Consider the following 24,184-nt stretch of genomic DNA (forward strand, 5'->3'; position numbering starts at 1 on the left):
TTGCACCCACTGGCCTTGTCTCATGTCTTCCCTTCATAATTCTTTTCCAAGAGAAATAACACCCACTTCTTCAGGTATTCCTAGTCTAGGGACGTTTCCAGTCCTGTTACCATCTTGAGTGCCTCCCTCCAGATCTACTCTCATTTATTAATGTCCTAATGAACAAGTGGGTCTCAGAATAGAACAAAACAGAGGTAGGCTAACCTAGACATAGAAGTTACTGCAGGACTATTTGTTCCCAGTTCTGAACAATGTCCTACTATCAATGCTGCTGAAGTTCTCCTTAGTTTTCTTTGGCAATTGGATTTCAATTCAGCCTGTATTTGTAGTTCTGGCACATTTGTAGTTTATGAGTATGACACTGTTTATATTATTTTATATTAAGTCTCCAGAGCTTTCTTATATTGACTGCTAACAAATCAAGCTTCTTCCATCTGAAGTGTGTGAATTAAAAGCAGGACTTTGCATTCTACCTCTTTACTTTCGACCTAGTGATTTAAAACCTGGGATTTTAAATTAGAAATTCTTCTATCCAACTGACTATCTCTCTTTATTAACCATCAGATGTTAAAAGCTTATCTTCTATGTCTTCATCCAAGTTGCTGATAAGAGAGAGGTAAACAAAGAGAAGACAATTTTTTAAATAGTTGCTTTGTCAGCCTAACCTCTTCTTTCAATCATATTAATTTATTCACAAACATACAAATGCAACGTTTTGTCATGAGCTGTGATGAAAATCAAGATAATCTGTGTCTATGGCATCTCCCTGAGCTGCTGAACTGGTAACTACTTAAAAAGAAATGAGATAAGTTGGGCAAGTTACTTAAGTTCTCTACTAGTATAACAAGACATTTGAAAATGCTTTGCAAAATTTAACATGCCACAGACATCTAAATTTTATTGTCGTGATTTGTTATTAATGTTGAGTGAGATTAGTTTAGGCTTTACTTGCTTCCTTCTTACTCCTGTTTACAATGCCTGAGAGCCCATCAGTTCCTGACTCAACCTTGTTACTGGGTTTCTGATCTGCCTTTGCCTTCTTGTTGGACCTGCCTCCTCCAAAGCCTGACATGGACTTACACCCAGATTATGATTTACTTGTTTCCTCCTATTGCCATTTGCAGTAACCTGGCCACATATCAGGACTTGTAATGAGGCTCAATTCCCATGTGACAATTCTACCTCTCAACTCAAAGCCTTCAAAGGTGCCTAGCTGAGTGTCTGGCACTCGGGGTACTGAGTTTGTTAGAAGAATGACTGACTGAATGAATGAAAGACAAGTAAAGGCCACCTCATTCCCTCTTCTGTGCTTTTGCCTATGTCTTTCTTCTCTTGTAGATAGACAAAAAGACAGATGGACAGAGAGACAGATAGATGACAGTTAGGCAGGTCGATAGACAGACAAATAGGTAGATCGAATGAAATACCGTATGTAAAAGAGAATTTTAAATTTTTTTGCTATACCATTTACCCTCATTCAGGGCTGATTTTCAGCAGGTACTCATTGGCATGGCTGCATCATTACAGCAGTTCGAACTGGATGGACAATACCCATTGTCCCAAGCACCCTTAATGCCCTACCACCACCCTGGCCATCCCGTAGGACCTGCCTCTTCTTCAAGGACCCTCAGATGTCCCCACACTCTAACAACCAAAGGAGTAACTCCTGGCTCAACAGGAGCTTCCAGGGTGCTTCTCTAGCATTTGGGCCAGTATCCATTCTGACCGACCAATGCTACTGGGCAGGCTGGTAAATTTGTTTGAGTGTCAGCCCTGCCCTCATCGCTTACCTAATCCCCACCCATCATGGAAGATCTTCCAGGCTCAGTGTATTTTTCATTCTCTCCCTGCTGTATCTCGTTACTGCCTCCCAAGCGGAGTTCCCACTCACTCTGTGTGTGACGGATCTCTCCATCTCACTAAAAATTCCTCCACGTGGAGCATGTCTAATACATACTTTGCATCCGTCACAGTGCACAGCACTGGCTGGGGGTTCAAAGTCCAAAGACAAAATTTGCTGGACCCTGGGGACTGGATGAGCTGCCTTTACTCCACATGGCCCTGAAAGGGAGGGAATGCTGTTGGGGTAGCCCAATGAATCACCCAGTCTCACTGATGAACAATCAGAAAATAGAGGCTCTGGTTAACCTGGGTTTGAACTTTTCATTTTACTTCTCAGGGGGTACAGCTGGAGCCTGTCAGGCTGGCTTTTTCCCTGACAGCTTTCAAAGGTCACATTCGACCATTACACACTCACAGAAGCTGTTCTTTCGTTCTCTTTATATTGAGAACACTCCAAAAAGTTTTTGTGTTTTGGAAAGACCCCTATCACTCACCACCCTTGAGTTTTCTGCCTTCAGGACAGTGGTTCTTGACAACTCCCCAGAGCATTAGTTGGAAAAGACTCGCGGCAGCTCGTTCCATCACATGCCCTTCATGTGCTCTGCCGCAGCCCGGTCATGCGTTGTGTGTCGGCCCTCACGACGTTTGATGAGGCAGACAGGATGCTGGCAACCGAACTTTCACTTAGTACACTTTTCTTTTAGTTTCTCTTTAGATTCTTATAAAAACGCAGGTGAAAGTTTGCAGCTGACGTAAAGGAAAAAACACAAGTTGTGTATATAAAAATTCTGCCAAAACCCCCATTATGTCTGTCATCTGTGTGACCGTTTGATTTGCAATAGGCGGACACTGACATTCTAAAATTTTATAATATTTAAAAAAACCCTGATGTTTGAATATCTTTTTACAAATTAAAAATGTTAAATGTTTTTTAAACCTTTCAAATATAGGAAAAATATAAAGAAAATAAAAACTGCCCACAGTCTCATGACACTGACAAAGATAGTCGCTGTTATTACCATTCTAATTTTACAGTTGAGGAAGCAAAGGAGAGGAAGGAAGGAAGAAAAGGAAGGAAAATGAGCTTTTAGATTTTAGTCTCAAACTTAAAAAAAAATTCTGTGGAGGAATTGCCCCCAGATTTTGGAAAGAAAGGACAGGTATTCAGATTCCTAATAACACATGCTGCCAGGAGGATCATTGCTGTTTCTGAACACCACAGTGTTTCGATGATCGATAAGTTACAGAGCTTTGGTTTCCACATCACAGAGGAAAAATATTTAAAATAGTATTTTGCTAAAGTACTATAAAACATTACAAAAAATCTTATAAAATAGAGAAAAGAGAGAAATCACATACAACCCCACCACTTTAACAAAAACCTGTTAATATTTCAGTATACTTCTTTTTAGCCTTTGTCCCATTCTCAGTGTTTTCTTATTTATCTGATATCTATTCATTTATTTTGACTTATCATTGTAATCGAAAGGATACTAATGCAATTAATATTATAACACCCACATTATTGCTCCACTAATGTTTTCTGTCTCTCTCGCTCTCTCTCTCCACACACACACACACAAAACCTTTGTTTATTATCTTCTAGGGTATAGGGCTTTTATAGAATGTTGGATAAGGGGAAATGGCTTTTATATGAGTTAGTTTGGATTTGAATCTTGACTGTACTACTGTGTGAACTTGGGAAAATTACTAAGCAACTTTGTCTCCATTTTCTCATCTGTACAATGAAGATAACATTCTCCCCACACATAGGGTTCTGTGGGGAGGAAAACAGATAATGTATGTAAATTACATTCCAAGCTCATATATAGAAACTATTTTTTCATTTAAAAATGATATCATAACAGTTATATCATATTTCTATCTAATCTTTATAACTGCCACTTTATGGCCAGATAATAGTCTATAAAGCAAATACAAAGTACTATTACTGACTCACTTCCATTTTGTTTGACAGGTTATTTCCAGTTTCGAACCATACAGCAAAAATTTTTTTTATTTCAGCATATTATGGGAGTACAAATGTTTAGGTTACATATAGTGCCTTTGCCCCACCTGAATCAGAGCTTCAAGTGTGTCCATCCCCCAAATGGTGTGCACCGCAACCATTAGGTGTGAATATACCCATCCTCTCCTCCCCTCTCCGACCTGCCCGACACCCAGTGAATGTTGCTTCCCTATGTGCACATAAGTGTTGCTCAATTAATACCAATTTGATGGCGAGTACATGTGGTGCTTGTTTTTTCATTCTTGGGATACTTCACTTAGTAGAATGGGCTCCATTTCCATCCAGGATAATACAAGAGGTACATACAGAAAAATTTAACATGCCACAGAAATCTAAATTTTATTGTTGTGATTTGTCCAGGTCATCTATAATAGTATTTTATGAGGTAAGTTTCAACATAAACTTGAAAGAAAATTGACACAATTTTTGTCACAAAATTGACATGATTTATTAATTGAACTCAACACATTTATTAAGGAGAAAGGAATTCATGTTTCTTGGATGATTATTATGTGCTAGGTGTTTATTTTCATTTAATTTTCATAATAATCCTGTAAGAAAAGTATTATTATTATATACAGATGAAGACACTGAGGCTTAAAAAAGTTAAATAATCTGTTTAAAAGATTAAATTACTAAGTAAATAGATCACACAACTAGAGAGTAAGTGGGGAGGGAGGAGCAGATTTAAACACGGACAAAATCCAAAGAGTGGAAGAACTATGATTTAGAAGCAAACCTGAGAGTAATCCAAGGCATGAAAACTTAAATTACCATAAAGTACCATTTCTAAAAAAATTGTTGAATTAGTACAATTGCATTTAAAAAATATCCAATGCTGGAAGTATGTGCTAGTAGCAAATAGATCCTTTTCAAAAGCAAGTTGACAATGTCATTCAAGAGCCTGAAAAGTGTCCCCGCTCTTTGATACCATAATCCCCTTTTCAGGTATCCATCCTAGCACAATTAGGTGTAAAAAGATGTGCTTTATCTGAAATAGTATGATATGTCATTTAGGGCATTGAACTGGATAATCTGAGGAGTATTAAAGGGACTCTTTGTGGGCTAGGTGCAGGGAATGCTAAGGAATAGTACAGTACCCCAGGGCTGACAGGAACAGGGTGTGTTTGTGTATGTGTATGTGTGTGTGTGTGTGTGTGTGTGTGTGTGTGTGTGAATGTATGTGGGGGGGAGCAAATAGGCACCTGGGCCTGAAAAAGGGAAGGGAGGGAGCAGTTACTGGACCCAGAGGCAGAAGGAGCCATGCAGTGGAAAGGGTCACTGGACAGGAGCTGTGACCTTTGGCTGAGAGACTTATCCAGCCAGGAGTGACCCTGGAGAGGGAGAGCCTGGGAAATAAAGACCTCAACATGACCCTTCTCCCATCCTCTGATCTCCTGCCAGTGTCCCATTGGCTGATACCCATCAGAAGCTGGAGGGCAAGGGAACGCATTGAGATAGTCCAGATGAGTCAGCCTGGTGGGGCACAGAGCAGGAGGGAGAGCAGATCTGGAGGATACCCAGCACAAAAGTTTTAACTAAAATGGCAAAAAATGAGAAGTAACCATAACCTTCCACCAATGGGGGAAATGGTTAATTAAACTTTGTCCCACCTGCCCAGTAGAATATTATACAGCCATTAAAATGGTAATTAGGAAGACTAATCAGCAACATAGGCGTGACCTTACTGTGGATAAAAAATTTTAAAAGGATAGAAAATTACATGCTACAACTATATCCAAATTTATGCACATAGATGGACCTATAGCAAAAACAAACAGCAAAAGTGAAAACATTTGTCCTTGGAGGATGAGATCATAGGTGATTTTTGTTTGTTTGGTCTTTCTCAATTCCTCAAGCTCTCCCAAATGCTATTTTTGCTCCCTTTATAAAAGGTACTTTTTTTAAAAAAAAAACTTAAAACTCATCTAGCTCTTTTATTTTAAGGATTGCCATTATATACTTTCTTTTTTTGAGACAGAGTCTCACTCTGTTGCCCAGGCTAGAGTGCCATGGCGTCATCCTAGCTCACAGCAACCTCAAACTCCTGGGCTCAAGCGATCCTCCTGCCTCAGCCTCCCGAGTAGCTGGGACTACAGAAATGCGCCACCATGCCCGGCTAATTTTTTCTATGTATTTTTAGTTGTCCGATTAATTTCTTTCTATTTTTTTAGTAGAGATGGGGTCTCGTTCTTGCTCAGGCTGGTCTCGAACTCCTGAACTCAAACAATTCGCCCGCCTTGGCCTCCCAGAGTGCCAGGATTACAGGCATGAGCCACCACGTCCGGCCTGCCATTATATACTTTTTAGCCAATCATATCAAGGTCATAAAAAGTAAGAGTGTTAATTGTAGCCATTCTCCTCAATATATGATGAGTCTCAGAGCTGACCGTGCATGAGGCACCTGTCACAGACAAGGAGGTACTGTGGGGATGACAAAACCCCACCGTCTCCCTGCCCTCTAGGAGTACAAAGCAAAGATAAAACATGTGCTCAAACCTTCGTGATTCAAAACTGAAAAAGATAACTGCTTTCCGAGAGGGACAAAGAAAGCATTGCTCAAAGGAAAGAGAGCTCATATTCAGTTGGAGAAAATAAAAAAATATTCACTTGCAGAGCTGGCGTCGGAAGGCTGGACAGGATTTTGCCAGGGAGAATCAAGGCGTCAGACAGGAGGTATTCGGGTGGAGGGGCCAGTATAAAGCATACTTGAAGACTGGTGAGCATTTGACTTTGCAGGAGTATGTGGCATGTATAAAGAGCCATGGGCCATAAAACCTATCCGATATAATTATGCTAGAAGTTTCTTGGAGAGCACACTTCATGGCTCCCCTAGGAGAAATCTCCTCCAGATAGATCAGCTTGATAATGTCCTGGGCACTCCCTGTTTGGCAAGGGATAGTGGCTGGTACACAGGGGGATTAACAGTGAGACTTGATATTTATCAGGCATTTACCATGTGCCACACCTGCTAAGGCCTTGATAAAGGAAAGTGCTAAGTATTATTAATAATACCTTTCTTATATCATTCATTTTTTAGGTAAGGAAACTGCTGCTTAGAGAGGTCAACTGATATATCCAAAGTTGTGTTACTCATACATGGTTGAGCTGGGGTTTGAATCTCTGATGCCAGAACCCATACTCCATGTACCCTCCTGTAGCACCTTCTCCAGAAATAGTAAGAATAAAATTAATCTTTGACCAGCAAAGAGACCATAGGGTGTATGTAACCCATTGAGTCTCACCTTAAAGTCCTATCTGGTAGGAAAGCAGGGCACCTTATGGGGTGAAATGAATATGGGTTTGTTGCCTTAACTTTACCCCTTTCAAACTGAACAGGCAACCTTAACCAAATTACTTAACTTCTCTGTGCCTCAGTTTTCTTATCTGTAAAATGAAGACATTAGTAGTGTCTTTTTCAGAGGACTTTGAGGGGATTCATTCCAAATTTCAACAGTATGTATAAAAGGTTAACAATACTGGGCGTATAGTAAGTACTTGATAAATGTTAAGCGTTAGGAGTGCATGCTGTAGTATAGAACATTTCTCAAGCTGAGACACAGTGCCTTATTGTCTTCTCCCCAACAAAACCCAGATTTCAGGATACTGGAGATGAGTAGCCCTCTCCCTGTTTGGTAGTCTAGAAAATAGCCTCAATCTATTGAACAAAGATGGAAATATTTTGATAGAGGCCATTATGCCACTGGGTTCCTAATAGAGTTAAGCACAACCACCCAGGGATTCAGGATGCCAGTCACGTGTCTGGGGCCAGGGTTGGGGGCAGCATTGGTGGGCTTGCTTCCCAGGGCAGAAGGCCTTGTCTGTCTGCCCTACTCTCTGTGGCATTAGGAAGTGCCACTCCTCTGGTGGGGAACCTGGATCAAGGCACTGGACCTGGTAAGCATCCCTGGGGCCCCACCCTGCTGAAAAGGGCATCCAAGTTTGCCTCAAAGGCTCTCAAACCTTTGGGAGCCAAATGGAATGATAGAATATGAAACTTACTGACTTGAAAGAGCCCTCAGGAAACCACTTAGCCAAAAGTAGAACATCTGAAGAATTTTGAAGAATGAACAATTGAGTTTTATATTTTTTTTTCTTTTTTTTTTTATTTCAGCAAATTATGGGTGTACATACGTTTAAGTTACGTGTGTTGCCCTTGGTTCCCCCCCCACCGAAGTCCGTGTTTCAAATATGTCCATCCTTCGGGTAGTGCGCATTGCACTCCTTGTGTATACAAATACCCGTCCCCTCCTCCCTCCTCCCCTCTCCTCCCGCCGCCCTTCCCGTGGTACAGATGATTAGGTTAGGTGTGTTGCCCTTGGTTCCCCCCCCACCGAATTCCGTGGTTTAAATATGTCCATCCTTCGGATAGTGCGCATTGCCCTCCTTGTGTATGCACATACCCCTCCCCTCCTCCCTCTTCCCCCCTCCACCCACCACCCTCCCCCTTCCCCAGCATCCAATAGATGTTGTTCTGATATGTGCATTTATGTGTTGATTAGTTAATACCAATTTGATGGTGAGTACAAATTGGTCCCGTTCTGCTGCTCTTGTGGTGCTCCACTTTGGATAATGGGCTTAAGTTTAATCCAGGAAAGTGTAAGAGGTACTAGATCACTGTCATTTCTTATGATTGAGTAATATTCCATTGTGAACATATACCAAATTTTGATAATCCATTCATGGATTGACGGGCACTTGGGTTGTTTCCACATTCTTGCAATAGTGAATTGTGCTGCCATAAACATTCGGGTGCAGATGTCCATATCGTAGAATGTTTTGTGCTCTTTTGGGTAGATGCCTAATAGTGCTATTGCTGGATCGAATGGTATTTCTATTTTTAGCTCTCTGAGGTATCTCCAAATCCTTTTCCACAGAGGCTGCACTAACTTACAGTCCCACCAGCAGTGTAGAAGTGTTCCTGTCTCTCCACATCCTCGCCAACATTTGTTGTTTTGTGTTTTTTTGATAGAGGCCAATCTCACTGGGGTTAGGTGATACCTCATTGTGGTTTTGATTTGCATTTCTCTAATGATTAGAGATGTTGAGCATTTTTTTATATGTTTGCTGGCCATTATTCTGTCTTCTTTTGAAAAGTTTCTGTTCATTTCCCTTGCCCATTTGTTGATGGGGTTGTTTGATTTTTTCTTGTTGATTTTTTTGAGTTCTAAGAATTTTCTGATTTATATAGACAGAGGATTGAGAAACTGGATGTTGTGTGATTTATCCACTACTCAGTTTCACACTCCTCCATTCCCATTAACCCCAAATTCTACTCAGTCTGAATACTAGTTAAAGAGCTTGCTTTTGGTCCACTAACGCGAGTCTGCTATACTAGCTAATGTACTGAATAGAGCAAGGGTCGAGCTTTATGGTTCCAATATAAAGAGCAAATTTAATACAACCCGTTGCTGTAGCTCAGTTACCCTCTCCCTTGACACACAGGCAGTGGGATCTTGCAAGATTTCCATACTGCCAGTCATCAAAAGCCTTGGCTAGTCAGCATCACCATATCACAGATGTGGAAACTGAGATTCATCCGAAATCTCTGCAGGCACAACATATTAGCATGCCAAATATTTCTGACTAAATATTATTGATTAGATAACGTTAAAAAATAAGAATTTTTTAAAGGAAAGATGTAGTTAAAAAAGAAATATATCATTAAACATGGCGTCGATCCAGGCTAAAACAAATGCTTTGTGATGTATACCTCAACAACAACAACAAAATATGTGATGTCTTTACTCCACAATTTGTGCACTTAATGTGTATTTAAATGCCTTCTGTAATTAGAACAACTTTAGATGCTACCAAGATTTCCAGCAAGCCATAAAACATGTCAATTATGGCTTGAGTTTATACAAAGCCCTGTCTGTGGGTCCATAGTCTCAATAGGCTCTTCCAGTATACAGAGGAAATTATAGATTAAAAACAGCTATTGGCAACTTGTCTGTTTCTGTAACTGGAAATTTCCACATATCTCTGCTTCTGGAAATCACTTTGGAAATTTAGGGGGAAAGAATTCCCTTTGGTTTTACTCTGGCAGCAAGAAGGAGCCTCCAGACACTTGCTGGCATCCAGGATTCAGCGGGGTAATTTTCTAAAGTGCAGTAGTGCTTCCTCAGTGCCACAAGCAGCAGAGGTGACAGCCGGCATCAATGAAGGGGCAGGCTGCTTGACTTCTTCTAAGCACAGCATGGGCCAGGTGCTGCCCAGTCTTGTTGCAGGCTCCAGATTAAAGTGCTGGGTCATCCAAAGGCACTTGAAAAGTGAAAATGGCAATCTCTGCAGGCCAACAGATCCTTGTTCAGAGTCCAGAAGCCTCTTAAGGAGGTCCCATTGGGTCACCCTGACTCCCAATACCACGGGTTCAGACCTGGGAAGAAAAGTCCACAAATAAGAAAAATCATTTTCTTCTGATTAGAAAATATACAACCTCCCCAATATAGGATGGAATGAGAAACCACTTTTTAAAAAAAGCTCATCTATCTGGAGGCAGTATGGTTTAAAACCTTTCTTACCCCACTTTCTACTATTGCCCTAGTCCCAATCTTCAACCTCTCTCCTCAGACTTTCCCCGCTCCATTCTGTGGGCTGCAGATAGCTCACTAATACTGGAACACGTTTCATGGGGCTCGCCCATTCAAAACCTTTCATAGTTCCCTCTTGTGTTGGATATTTCTATTAGTTCATTCTCCACCCCTGATCACTTCCCAGGAAGATTGTGGGCTGCATCACTGGGCTCTTCCCTCTGGCTTTGACTGAGCTCAGTCTAGGGGAGAAAGAAGGTTGCAGTGAACAGAGAGTGAGGCTGGGGTATCGCTTCCTCAGCAACCTCCCAGACAGGTTGCAGGTTGACTTTGTCTGTTAAAGGCCACAGTTCCTGGTAGCTGTCCCTTTCCTATTGCCATTATTACCAGGGTTCTGGGAGCTGCTCCCTCCACCTTCTCTTTCAGACCTAAGGATGGCCATTGCTAATCCCAGAGTGCTCAACAACCCTTGCTGGTTTCCCTTAATGCCGCACACACCTTTGTAAATAGTCTCTTTATGAAACCTGCCTCCATTTCTGAGCATGCCCTTTGTTTCCTGCTAGGACCTGACCGAAGCATTCATGTCTAGTAAGTAAATCTAAACTTCACCTGGAATTCATGGTTCACACATGGTCCTCAAAGTCTTTCCACCTTATCTCACACCTGGATTTCTATCCAAACAGGATCACATGGCCTTCTCTGCAGATGCTCCATGCCTTCTTGCCTCTCTGCCTTTTCTCTGGATGTTCCCTCTAGCTGGAAGAGTCTGCTATTTCCATTTCTGTCGTCTGGTCCAAATGTCACCTCTTCCATGAAACTTTTCCTCTCCTCTGATTATCCCCAGCCTAAAGTGATATTTTTCCCTATCTCTGAAATTTTGTGTATTATTGATATCTCTTGTATAAGCCATAAAAATTACACAGACTTCTCACGCCATTAAAAATTCGTAAGCCCAGGTGAGTGATGCTGTTACTGACTCCCTCTGCAGCACCCTGCTCCCTCTCTGAGACAGCCGGCTCTGTGCAGAAAGCTTGAAGTCATCTGACATGGGGTGGGCATCTCTGGGGACTCTGAGGATAGATAGGTAAGGTGGGCTTTGGAATAAAGGGATAATCTGAGAGTTACATGATTTTCCAAATATGTCCCAAGAAGCGCCAAGTATCTTAGAGACCTTTGCAGGAACCTATGGTAGGGTGTTTATATCCTCCACTCTAATTCCACCACTGTTTTAGTCTGCTTTATGTATAGGAGTTATGTCTAATATTTCCTTTGTAAAGAGGAAAAGAAAAGGTAAAAGAAAAACATGGAAACCACTGGATTAGGAAAGAGGAAAGGAAATACACCCATGGTGGAAGGCTGAGGATGTGGCCAGGGCTCAGGTGAAAGTTCTCAGGGGGAAGACAGGATACTCATGAAAACAAACCAAACAAAACAGAGAGGACCCATTTCTAGAGGGTATATGGAAAGTTGGTCTCTTATTTTAATTTTAACCCAAATTATACTAATAAGAACAGTTTTTGAGTACTTATCTCTAATACTTGATTGTTATGACTCTTGGATGACTGATACTGTATTTAATTCATCCTTATAATTCCCACATGGCCTGACACAGAGTCTTGCAAATAGCAGACACTTACTACACATTTGTGAGTAGATAAATGAATAGCACTATACTGGGGATCATAAGACTTCTTTTTTTTTTTTTTTTTTGGTCTTTTTGGGTCTACCACGTTTCACTAATGAAAGACACTTAATATCTCTTAGCCCCAATATTACCATCCCTAAAATGAGGAAACTAGGCTACACGGTCTGTAAGCCCTAACAAACCATGGCTTGATGACTAGAATAACTCTTTTTTTAAAGGAAGCATGATATATAGTCATGGTATCAGAATCTACTCCTAAAGTTTTACTGGTTCACTACTTGATTGCATAAAGGCAAGAAGGCATGGGGGCCCAAAGAACAGCACAAGTAAGGTTAGACACAAGGACAATTTCCTCAAATAAAAAGAGCAGCATGCCACAGACAAGGACTGTCAGTGGGCCTGAGTTCTAGCTCCAATTCTACCATTAAGTTATGAGATGACTTTTTGTAAGTCACCTCATCTCTTTAATCTTAACCATCTTTTATAGCTTGCTGGACTAGGAATCTTCGAAGAACAACTAAGACTTTGGTATGTGATCTTTAAAGAAGGTATAGCATTGCCTTCCCTGAAGAGTGATGAAAAGTCCCATATAATGCATTGGCTACTGGGATCTAGAGAGGTGAGTGGGGATGGTTAAAAGAGCTCCAGTAACCATTGCTCTTCATCTAACAGGCAGCCCAGGGTACTTAAAAATAATACATTGGGGCACTTAAAAATGTAATAAAATACACAAAAAATTCAGGAAACAAAAGCAGAAAACACCGTAGGTTTCCATAACCCAAATACAATGATTCTGAGCATTTTTATGTTCTTACTCCTATTTCTCTGAAGAAGGGGGGTGTGGTGGGTATATAAAAAGCATTTTTTTGTTGCTGTTGCTTTTTGTTTTTTTGAGACAGAGTCTCACTCTGTTGTCCCAGCTAGAGTGCCGTGGCATCAGCCTACCTCACAGCAACCTCAAACTCCTGGGCTCAAGGGATCCTCCTGCCTCAGCCTCCCTAGTAGCTAGGACTACAGGTGCATACCACCACACCCAGCTGATTTTTTCTATTTTTAGTAGAGATGGAGTCTTACTCTTGCTCAGGCTGGTCTCAAATGCCTGACCTCAAGCAATCCTCCCACATTGGCCTACCAGAGTGTTAGGATTAAAGGCATGAGCCACTGCGTCCAGCCATAAAAAACACATTTTTAATAGAAGACAAATGATATGGTAAGTATATTTTTATATCTTACTATGTTTTTCCTATTTTTTATTATATAGAAAACATTTCCCTACATCATTATTCCTCAGAAATGGAATTTTCAATGGCAACATATAGTCTATTGAGTATAGGTTCTAATTTTTCTGTTGTATCAGCAAGAGTAGACTAGTTTATGCCACAGTAACAAATCAACATAATAAGAAAAGGTTTATTTTTATCATGTTCCATGTTCATTGAGGGCTAGCAGAGGGCTTTGTTTATTTTAGTTACTCGGAGACCAAGGCTGATGTAGAAATCACTACCTAGAATGTTGCTGGTCACCATGCCAGATGGAAAAATAACATGGCAAACCACATGCTGGCTCTTACATCTTCCACCCAGAACTAACACAGATCACTTACTCTTATGTTTAATTGACCAAAGCAAATTACATGACCCCACCTAACTACAAATTAATTGCAGGGAAGTACAATCCTATCATGTGCACAAAGGCAAGAGATTCCATAAATGGTGAAACAACACTACTGACCACCACATCCACCCTGCAGAAGGATGGGAATGAGCTGTATCTTTGGCCACATTTCATTTTATCTGAATATTTTTATATTGCAATATTAAAGTTAAGGCTTTGAAGGCCCATCTGGGGAGATAGGAATATAGATTTACTAAGAATAAGAACTGTCTAGGGGCAGAAACATGGAGTGGAAAACTCAGCTCTGAGAAGCTGTTGGTTATGATACTGAGCCTTGCCAGGTACTTTCACAATAATCAGATCTTACTTCAGTTGTTGGTTAGTGAAGCAAAACTAGCAAACCCTTCCCTTCTTATGTGGGAAGGGAGAATATTCATCTGAATACAAATCTTGTCAGAAGTATGGGCAATGGCATGCCCAGGCCAAGTCCCAAGACGCCATCTCTCAAGACGATGCTGAGTCAGAATACGAGGGTGCAGCCTAGAACTGGACACTTTACTCATAATGGGTAGTTTCAGGATGAGGTAGAGCTAGGATGGCAGAGAATGGGCATGGGAGAATGAAAGCCCTGAGATGGCTAGGCCTGAGCAATATTAACCATGGGCCAGGCATGGTGGCTCATACCTGTAATCCCAGCACTTTGGGAGGCTGAGGTGGGAGATCACTTGAGGCCAGGGTTATGAGACCAACCTGGGCAACATAGCAAGACTCCATATCTACAAAAAATAAAAACATCAGCCATGTGTGGTGGTGCATGACTATAGTCCTAGCTCCTTGGGAGGCTGAGCCCAGGAGTTGGACGTTGCAGTCAGCTGTGATCACACCACTGCACTCCAGCCTGGGTGATTGGAGACAGAATGAGACTCTGTCTCTTAAAAAAAATAAATTAACGATGATAATTACTGGGAAATGAATTACAAATTTTTAAATTTTCTTTATACTTTCAATTTTTTATTTTTATACTCAGAAAAAAGTAATTTTAAAAATGATCTCAAAATTGTTATAAGTTATTCTTTTTTGAGCTAGTAGACTCAACTAAAATAAACAAAATTTATGTTGGTATTTCTTTCTTAGTAGTGAGCCAAGTTTGATCAAAATCAGTCATCTTCTTTTAAATTTATCACAGAATAAACTACAAGAAGCCTAGACAAATGGACATGACAAACATTAAGCACCCAATAGTTGCATTAACACTAATATCTCACTTCATTACATTGACCAAGTAGACATAAAATATAGACACAGAAGCAGCCAGAAAATGATGCTATAATCATGTGCTTAAGAGTGATATATCTTTTATTCACTTGGTGTATAAAAAAATAAACAAAAAAAGTGGTATGGACTGTGTGTATAATGCAGAGGAAAAATAAAGAGGCATGAGTCATGGGAGAGATTCTTACAGATTAAGCAAAAGACATATAGTATATAGGTGTGGACTCTGGACTTGGATACCTGGATCAACTTACTGGCTCTTGTATTTATTAATATTAGCCATTTGACCTTGGACAAGTTTTTTAACCTTCCCATATTTAGTTTCTTCATATATAAAATGGGGGTGGGGTATATACCTCATTTGTGAATAGTTTGCAATAAACATGTGAGTACAAGTATCCCGTTGATATAGTGATTTCTTTTCCTTTGGATAAATATCCAGTACTGGGATTGCTGCGTGTGGTAGTTCTGTTTTTAGCTTTTTGAGAAATCTTGATACTATTTTCCATAGTAGCTGTACTAATTTACATTCCCACCAACAGTGTATGAGAGTTCTGTTTTCTCTGCATCCTCATCAGCATCTGTTATTTTTTGTCTTGTTAATAATGGCCATTCTAACTGGGGTAAGATGATACCTCATTGTGGTTTTGATTTGCATTTCCCTGATGATTAGTGGGATGTTGGGCATTTTTTCTATATATATGTTGGCCATTTGTATGTCTTCTTTTGAGAAATGTCTATTCTTGTGTTTTGCCCATTTTATAATGAGATTATTATTTTTTTCTACCGTTCAGTTGTTTGAGTTCTGTGTATATTCTGGATGTTAGTCCTAGGTTAGATGAATACTTTGCAAATATTTTTTCCCATTCAAGAGGTTGTCTCTTCAGTCTGCTGATTTTTTCCTTTGCTATGAAGAGCTTTTTAATTTAATATAGTCCCATGTGTCTATTTTTGGTTTTGTTGCCTGTGCTTTTGAGGTCTTAGCCATAAAGTCTTTGCCTTGACCAATGTCCTAAAGTATTTTCTCTAAGTTTTCTTCTAGTAGTTTTGGGTCTGACTTTTAAGTCTTTAATCCATTTTGCATTGATTTTTGTATATGGTGAGAGATAGGGGTTTAGTTTCATTCTTTTGTACATGGATATCTAATTTTTCTATTACCATTTATTGAAGAGGGTGTTGTTCCCCCAATGTATATTCTTCGTGACTATGCCAAAAATCAGTTGGCTGTAAATACATGAATTTATTTCTGGGTTCTCTATTCTGTTCCATTGGTCTATGTGTCTGTTTTTATGCAAATACCATGCTGTTTTGGTTTCTATAGTCTTGTAATATATTAATATTTTGAAGTTAGATAGTATGATGCCTCCAGCTTTGTTCTTTTTGCTCAGGATTGCGTTGACTATTCAGGGTCTTTTTTGTTCCATATAAATTTCAGGACTGGTTTTTCTATTAATACATCTGTGAAAAATGACAATGGCATTTTGATAGGGATTGCATGGAATCTGCAGATTGCTTTGGGTGGTATGGTTATTTTAACAATATTCTCCCAATCCGTGAGCATGGGATGTCTTCCCATTTGTTTGTGTCCTCTACAATTTCTTTCATCAGTGGTTGTGGTTTTCCTTGTACCTTGTAGAGATCTTTCATCTCCTTGGTTCAATTTATTCTTAGGTATTTTTTTGGTAGCTATTGTAAATGGGTTTGAATCATTGAATATCTCTCTCTCTATTTCTCTTCCTGCCCCTCCACCGCCATTGGCTCTGTTTCTCTGAAGAAGCCTGGCTGACATGGTACCTCTTATCTCCAGCAGCAGGAACTAGTTTCCCTGTCTGTCCAAATACTGGGACCCAGATTGATCCCCTCTCCATTCCAAAAACCAATATCTTCATGTCCTGCTCCCCATCCTTCCAAGGAGATATTAACCAAAATGTTAAATTAGTGCTTGCTGAAGAATTAATAATTGCTGAGTAACTTAATAGGGAGGAACTTAAAATGCAGCTACTAAAATCCAATGCATTGGTATTTGTCTTGTCAAAACCATAAAACATTATGCTGAATAAATATGGGCCATTTTTTCCATTACTGTTGATCACTAGTGAATTGATACATTTCATGCAGCTGTAAACATGATTAAAAAGATTTGGATTAATCAGGAAAGAATGTTGAATGCAACTGAAACATGTAGGGCACAAAATAATATATCACCATAATAAGTATTAAAATATATATGTACATGACAAAGATGAATGGAAATACTGATAAATAAACAACATAATTATTTTTTAAAAAGAGCATCTACTCCACGTTTGGTAAATATATGGACAGGGCCTATGACATCCCACATCAAAGGCAACATCATTCATTGATTACCACACTCCTCCCCCAGAAATGGTCTCCCAAGACATCCTTATCTTTGCACCAGGCATCCCTGGGCCTGAAATGAGGCCTATTTGCTCTTCTGGATTTGGTCCAATCTTCTCAATTTACAGATAACAAAACTGAAACCTAGAGAGGTGACAGATCTTATCTATGATTATGTAGCTATCTCAAAAAAAAACTTGAATCTAAATCTCCTGAATTTGAGTCATGACCTCTTTTTTATAAAAATAAATATTTCAGGCATAAAACAGAATATAGAGAATAATATAGTGGACACTTGTATGCCTACCACCCAGTTTAAGAGGCTGAATTTGGCATTTATGATTTCCATGTTGGTTTTGTACTTTTAGTTCATATGAATGTTTCTATAAACATTACTAAGGGATTGTTTGCACATTTTTAAACTCTCTATAATTGGTATTATAATGTCTGTATCTTTCTGCAAAGGACATTTAACAAGCCTTTGAGTGTTCCTCGATTCCTCAAATAGATGTTGCTGCCCTAATTACTCAGATCCTAAGTTTTTTCTCATAGTATTTTCTTTCTAGGACAGAGGTTGCAAACCTCTGGGTATATTTAATTTGGCTTGTTCAGTATTTAAAATCTTTTCAGCCAGCATTTAAAAACTAGGCGATTTTATATACACATCTGGATCTCCATCTTCTCTGGCAAGGATAGGCTAGTGCTGAGCTGGCAGGGCATGTGCTCTCTGGTATGCTGCAGTCTCACCGCTCCCTGTCTGGTTACACCAGGTCCTTTTCACTCATTTCATCAGCTGCCCTGCCCTGGTGAGTATCTGAGTTTACTACCTCTGTTCTCAGGCCTTTCAACGTTTCTCCTCTATACTGAGCAGTTGAAGGAGTCACTTACACCAAGCTCATGAAACTTAGAAAAACACTGGTGCCTCTTCTGGAAACTCACCTCTAAGCCAAGCAGACCATTTTATAAGAATACAAGATGTTTTGTTTCTCAAGAAATGGAAGCTTTAATCAGGCCTGCCAGTGTTGACATGAAACTTTCTGAGTCAAGAAAATATCATCGCTGATTCAGAGAAGCTCAGCGTGACTGGACCTAAGTGTGGTCCTGCCCTAAGCTGCATTTGTTCCCTGGTTCTGTGCCTAGGATGTGAGCATACCGTGACAGGATGTATTTTCAAGAATAGTTTACAGGCCAGGAATGGGAGATGAAAAGGGTCCAGAGGCCAATTTCATTCCTTTCAGTCATATTTTGTGCTTATGACTGCCACATCTATGAGCGGGACACAGACCCTAGAATTTGAAGAAGGTTTTCTAGGGTTGTTTTCATAATTGATTTCTCTGGAATTCTGGTGCTCTATTCAGCAGAATTCCAACGTGAGTAGTTCTGAATATTCTGAGTGGCTCATGCAATGTTATTTAGAAACTTCTATGATTTGCCTAGGATCATTTTGGTAAACTTACAAACCCACATGTCACATCGTATGATTTATAGTTTACAAAAGGAAAGGCAGCTTTTCTCAAGAAAGCTAGAAATACCCATTTTCTGGCATGACGCAGGCCTTTCTGACCCTGAAACACTGTTTCCACAGGGTCTAAGCTTTCCGTCCAACCAGCCTGACTGATTTCAGCAACCCATTTCTTTTGACCTCCATAGCACATCCTTCCTTTTCCACAAATTCCAGCTCCACACCTGTTCATCTCATGAAGAGTTTTCTATTTGCCCAATACTCCTTCCCTCACAGCCCCTAACAATATACTTCTCAATCATTGTTTGTTGCAAAAACATTTCAGCTGTTGATTGCGTTACAGTTGAATACCTCCTCCTTGCTGTTAAATTTTAACCATGTTTCTCACCATGTGAGCCCAGAGGTCCTGTGCAGTATTGCCTATGTGTGCTCAGGAACACAGACTGAGCACAAGACAGCATGATTATTCTACTGCTGGGCAACAGACACCATCTTTACTCCCCAACAAAGGTACGGAAAAACACAGGCTTGAAGAACAAGCCTTAGCTGGAATGCCACCAAACAGGAAGAGTCTGTGTATGCTGGAACTATCCGGTTACCTTTTGTGAGTTAATAGAACAGTGGTTATTTCTTAATTCAAGCTAGGAGAATAAAGGAGGTGAAAAAGAAAAGTAAAATCCTGCTTACTCACAGCTCTATTCACTTCCCTCTTTATTGTGGTGACAGATCTTATTGTTTTGTCTGAAAAAGAAAAATCTCAGAATTAGAATAAAATTAATGAGAAAATTGTTCTGTTTACAGACTAAAATATGGAAGAACAAAAAGCAAATCCAAACAAATCCACATATAGACTGGGTGTGGTGGTTCATGCCTGCAATCCCGGCACTTTGGGAGGCTGAGGCAGCAGGATTGCTTGAGCCCGGTGTTCAAGGTTACAGTGAGCTATGATCATGCCACTGCACTCTAGTCTGGGCAATAGAAAGAGACCCTATCTCAAAAAAAAAAAAAATCCATCTGTAGAATTTTGTCCACTGTGGCTTGGAACCTCAGGCTGGGTAACATTGAATGTAAAATCTGGTCCCTAGGCAAAGATCATGAACAAAGAAGGCCCCTACTTCCGATTCCTTTGTCTGTCCCTGGCCCCTAGTTACTCGAAGGCTGAGGGGTTGTTAATTTGAGTATTCAACCCAGGAGATGTCTCCAAAATTCTCTATTCCTTTTCTGCTTTAGCCTTGATGGCTACTTCCTGTCTTCCTGCCCTGGCACAGAGCAGAAAATTTGGTCAATTAATTTGCATTAAGGTGAAAATGACAATGATGTTCCACATATCTCGGGGCAGAAGCAAAGTTCATATAATGGGACACTGCTCACCACTAAGTTTCCTTGGTTTCATTTCTTTCTTAACCCCTGATTTCACATCTTCCCTCCCACTCTCATTCTCTTTCAGTACTTGATGTCCAGCCCCTGCCATTGCCTGGGTTCCTGAACTCAGTCTATTCTTAATTCTGCTTTTGCTCTGTACACCAGGTTTTCAGTAATTCCCCTCATGACCAGCCTGACCTTGGCCTGGAATTCCAGCAGTGTAGTCTCCTCCAAGAGGGTTTGCGTTTGAAAGGAACCCAGTGGTTAACCCATAGGGATTGCTCTCAAATGTTGGCATTTCAGTGGAGGCTGCTTTAATGCCTGAGCTCAGTGCTTCCATTCTCTGTGGGCCTTAGGCAACCATAAACCAGCATATTTGACCTTCGGTTTAAATTCCTGTAAAGTTCTGGCTCAGTCTTCTAGAACAGTGCCACTCAAAGTCTGGTCCATGGTCTGGTGCTGGTACATTTGTTACCAGTTCTTGACGAGATAAGTATAGAAATTGAGTGTAAATGTTTAGAAACTTTAGTAATTCTTTTACCTTGTTATGATTTTTCTGATTATATTTATTGAAATGTAAAATAATATTTATTGAGTCTAATAAATATTGGGCTTATTGTTTTATGCCTTTGTACTTGCCGTTACATTTTTTAGTGATTCATTATAGTGTATAAAATATATTGATCCCAACATATTGGAAATTTAAAAAACAAACAAAAGAACAAACTGGTCCTTCACCAGAGAGTTTGAGAAATGCTATTCTCAAGATCTGGAGACCTGTCTAGAGATCTAGATACTGTAGCTGGTGATTCCTACTAGACTCCAACTAGGCTTTGCCATTGGCCCAGCAAGTCAATGAACAAGTCACTCAAGTCTTCTGGGTTGAGATTTGCTTTCTCCTTCCATTGCCCAAAGATAATGCTATTTAGATCAGGCCAATTTTTATTAAGCACTTTTCCAATAAAAAAGTTTGGGAATCAGACAGACCTGTATTCGAATCCCAGCTGTATGACTTTGGAAAGTCATATAGATTTTCTGAGCCTCAGTTTCTTCATCTGCAAAATAAAGACACTACTCCGTGCCTCAAAAACTTTGGTGAAATTACATGAAAAGAAGTTTGTGAAGAGTCTAGCACAGTGATATTCAATAGACCTTTCTGCAATGGTGGAAATGTTGCATTAATACATCTGCACTGTCCCATATGGTAGCTACTAGCTGCATGTGGCTATGGAGCACTTATAGAATGTGAGCCCCTAAAATGTGACCAATGAAGTGAATTTTTATTGAACTTAAATTTCAATAGCCCCAGATAGCTATTGAACAGAACAGGTCTGGCATACTCACTTGTATATAGTAGGTTCAATGCTTAACAGTTTATTGAACATCTATTATATACCAGGCACTGGGCATACATTGGTGAATGAGAGAAACACATTCCTTGTACTCATAAAACTTAAAGACTCACAGATAAAGCAGAATTTGACATTATTTTTACAGCAGAAGTTGCCGACTTTTTCTCTGGAAATCAGCAGGTCACCCCAGAGCCCTGAACTATAGAATAGTTCCTCTTAGGGGAAAATGGTAAACAGATGGTAAACAGGACCTTTTGTGGACCAACAATGGCTCCCCTCTCAGTACATCTTGGTGTGTAGAGCTAGTCACTGAGCATAGGTGGGTAAATCTGTTTAGGAGGCAAGGAGCCTTCTGGAATGAAAAGGACCTAGATTGCTACCTCTTTGCTTGACTCTCCAATGGCCTAAGATGTTGAGGACAACAGAGGCCCTAAAAGGAACTCTAGAGAAGGAAATTAGGACTGTGTCTCAGGCTCAACATAAGGGCCTAGAGTGGGAGAGGCTGGCTGTGCACAGCTGTGGCCGAGGAAGGAATCCCTTCCTGTCTCATCAGCCCATGGAGGTCCTGCTTTAGGACCAATTCAGCATGTGGGAGGAACCGTAAAGTTGTAATATTATCATGTATCACTGTGGCCTTTCGGGGGGTGGATCTGGACTAGCAAGGGTACCTTTGCACAGTGGATAGAGACACCTGGAAGGAACAGAGATTTTGCATGACAGGAACGGAAACAGCAATATCAAAACCAGGGCCTCTTGTAAACTAACCTAGCTCCTCAGTAGTCTTCCCCAGTAGCCTCCTGATAGTTTGTGGGAGGTGAGGAAGTACAGGTTGTAAGAAGGAGACATTGGACTTCTTCCTAAGGAATTAACTGGAAAATTAAAAGGGATGCAATTGCATTTGTAGCCCAAGCTATTAAAACAGGAGCTAGACATGTAATTGTGTGCTGAGTGTATTGAAAGGAGAAGTAGGTGCTATGGAAGCATGTAACAAGGGGATTTTATGTAATGGGTGTGGCGAGAGGGGCAAAGTCAGGGGACGCTTGATGAGGTGACAGCTTAGCTGAGATTTAAAGTTGACTCCAACTCATGTGGACAAGAAGAAGAAAACATTTTAGGAAGAGAGAATACTATATGAGAAAACTCAGAATTGAAAGAGTCGGTTGCTTCTGAAGACTGGAAAATCCCGCATAGGTAGAGCTTGGACAATGAAGGTGATAGTGATGCAATGAGAGGTGGAGACATGAGTCAAACTCTTGGGGCTTGTTGGAACTTCATCTAATGAGCAATGGGAAGCCATGGAAGAGGTCTGGACAAAGGAGACATGGTAGATTTGTGATTTTAAAAGCCTGTTTAGCTAAAAGTGAAAATAGACCATATTGGAGGTGGCAGGAGTGGGTGTAGGGAGACCAGTTAGGAGGATTCAGCTGCAGTACAGGTTGGACTACAGTAGTGGCAGTGAAGTTGGATCAATAAGCTGTAAAATATTAATTCTATTGCTGCTTCCCATTTTACAGATAGACCATCTCAAAGCAGTTAGGTGATTCATAAATGAATGGCAACACCAGGTCCAAATCTAGCCCGCTGACCCTGATTTAAAACTCTAGCCATAGTACCAGCAGCTCTCAACACTTTTCCACAGCACATAAAGTTCTGTGCGTGGCAGACACATTTCTACACATGTATCCGTGCATCTCCTATGAGACAAAGAGGATCTGAATACAAGTGAATTAGAGAAGGGGATTATTATATAGGCAATTGTATGATTTCCCTCTGGTTCATTAAAAACAAAAAGGAATCATTTTTCAAATGTATTCACTTAATTCTTATTAGTAACAAAGCTCTCCCAATGACAGCTGGGGCCTGAGCTTCATACCCCAGCTCTGAGCTACTGATATCCACTCACTCTTGAGATTAGGATGGGGGAAGAGGGGAAGATTTTTTTCCCCACTCTATCTATAAGTGTGACTCCATTCTGTTCTCCCAAAGAAAGCCAGAACAGAAGATTCGGCTGCTCATTTCTGAAGTGAATAAGGAGTCCTCAGGCCCCAGGACTGGAACTTTGGTATAAAGCTGTTTCCAAGAGGTATATGTGTGGGAGGCAAAAGAAGAATGACAGAAGGTACAACTCTAATGAGCTGCATCTACCACAGCCCCCTGAGGTCATGGGTTTACAGGAGTGATTCTACTTGAAATTCAAAGTTCTGTTGGACAAACCCTGTAATTCATCCTCCTTTACTGTGAAGCTCCCTTCCCCTCCCCTTTTATTTCCTTCCTTCCTTCCTTTCCTTCCTCTTTATCTCCCTCCTCTCTCTTTTTCCCCCTCTCTTTTCTCTGCTCCATTCCTTCTTTTGTCCTTCCCTTCCTCTCTCTTTTCTTCCACTCTTACCCCACCTTTTTCTTTTGACAACAGTTCTTTCTTGCATTCTATAGTTACAGGTTTTGTGGTCAGCAACTAAGCTAATTCACACAGAGGGCAGTGGACAAGTAAGGATATGACAGTATTTTATGGCAGTTGAGAATATAGAAGTTATGACTGTGCATGCAGGGTAACAACCACCTAAAATTCCTCCCAGTCCTCAAATAGTGTTTCCCCAGATTCCTATTGAATTATCCCCAGATGTCATTTCCTTTTGTACAGACAAGGCCATGTATAGACCTTGAGAGACATTTGTTGGGTGGTTTAGGAAAGCACCAGATAGGTCTGCATACATC

At 40.4% G+C, this 24,184-nt stretch overlaps 1 protein-coding gene across 1 annotated transcript in view; it reads right to left on the reverse strand.

The window, feature by feature from the left end:
* Positions 1 to 18,530: 18,530 nt before the first annotated feature.
* PDCD1LG2 (programmed cell death 1 ligand 2) overlaps positions 18,531 to 24,184 on the reverse strand; it is a 35,118-nt gene continuing 29,464 nt past the window's right edge. Inside the window, exons 5-6 of the mRNA XM_012647383.1 lie at positions 19,446 to 19,499; positions 18,531 to 18,646 (exon numbers count right to left, since the gene is read on the reverse strand). Coding sequence (XP_012502837.1) covers positions 18,531 to 18,646; positions 19,446 to 19,499 — 170 coding nt within the window. The remainder of the gene's footprint in view (positions 18,647 to 19,445; positions 19,500 to 24,184) is intronic.

The sequence above is a fragment of the Propithecus coquereli genome, unplaced genomic scaffold (assembly GCF_000956105.1).
Source record: "Propithecus coquereli isolate 6110/MARCELLA unplaced genomic scaffold, Pcoq_1.0 Scaffold267, whole genome shotgun sequence".
Lineage (NCBI taxonomy): Eukaryota > Metazoa > Chordata > Mammalia > Primates > Indriidae > Propithecus > Propithecus coquereli.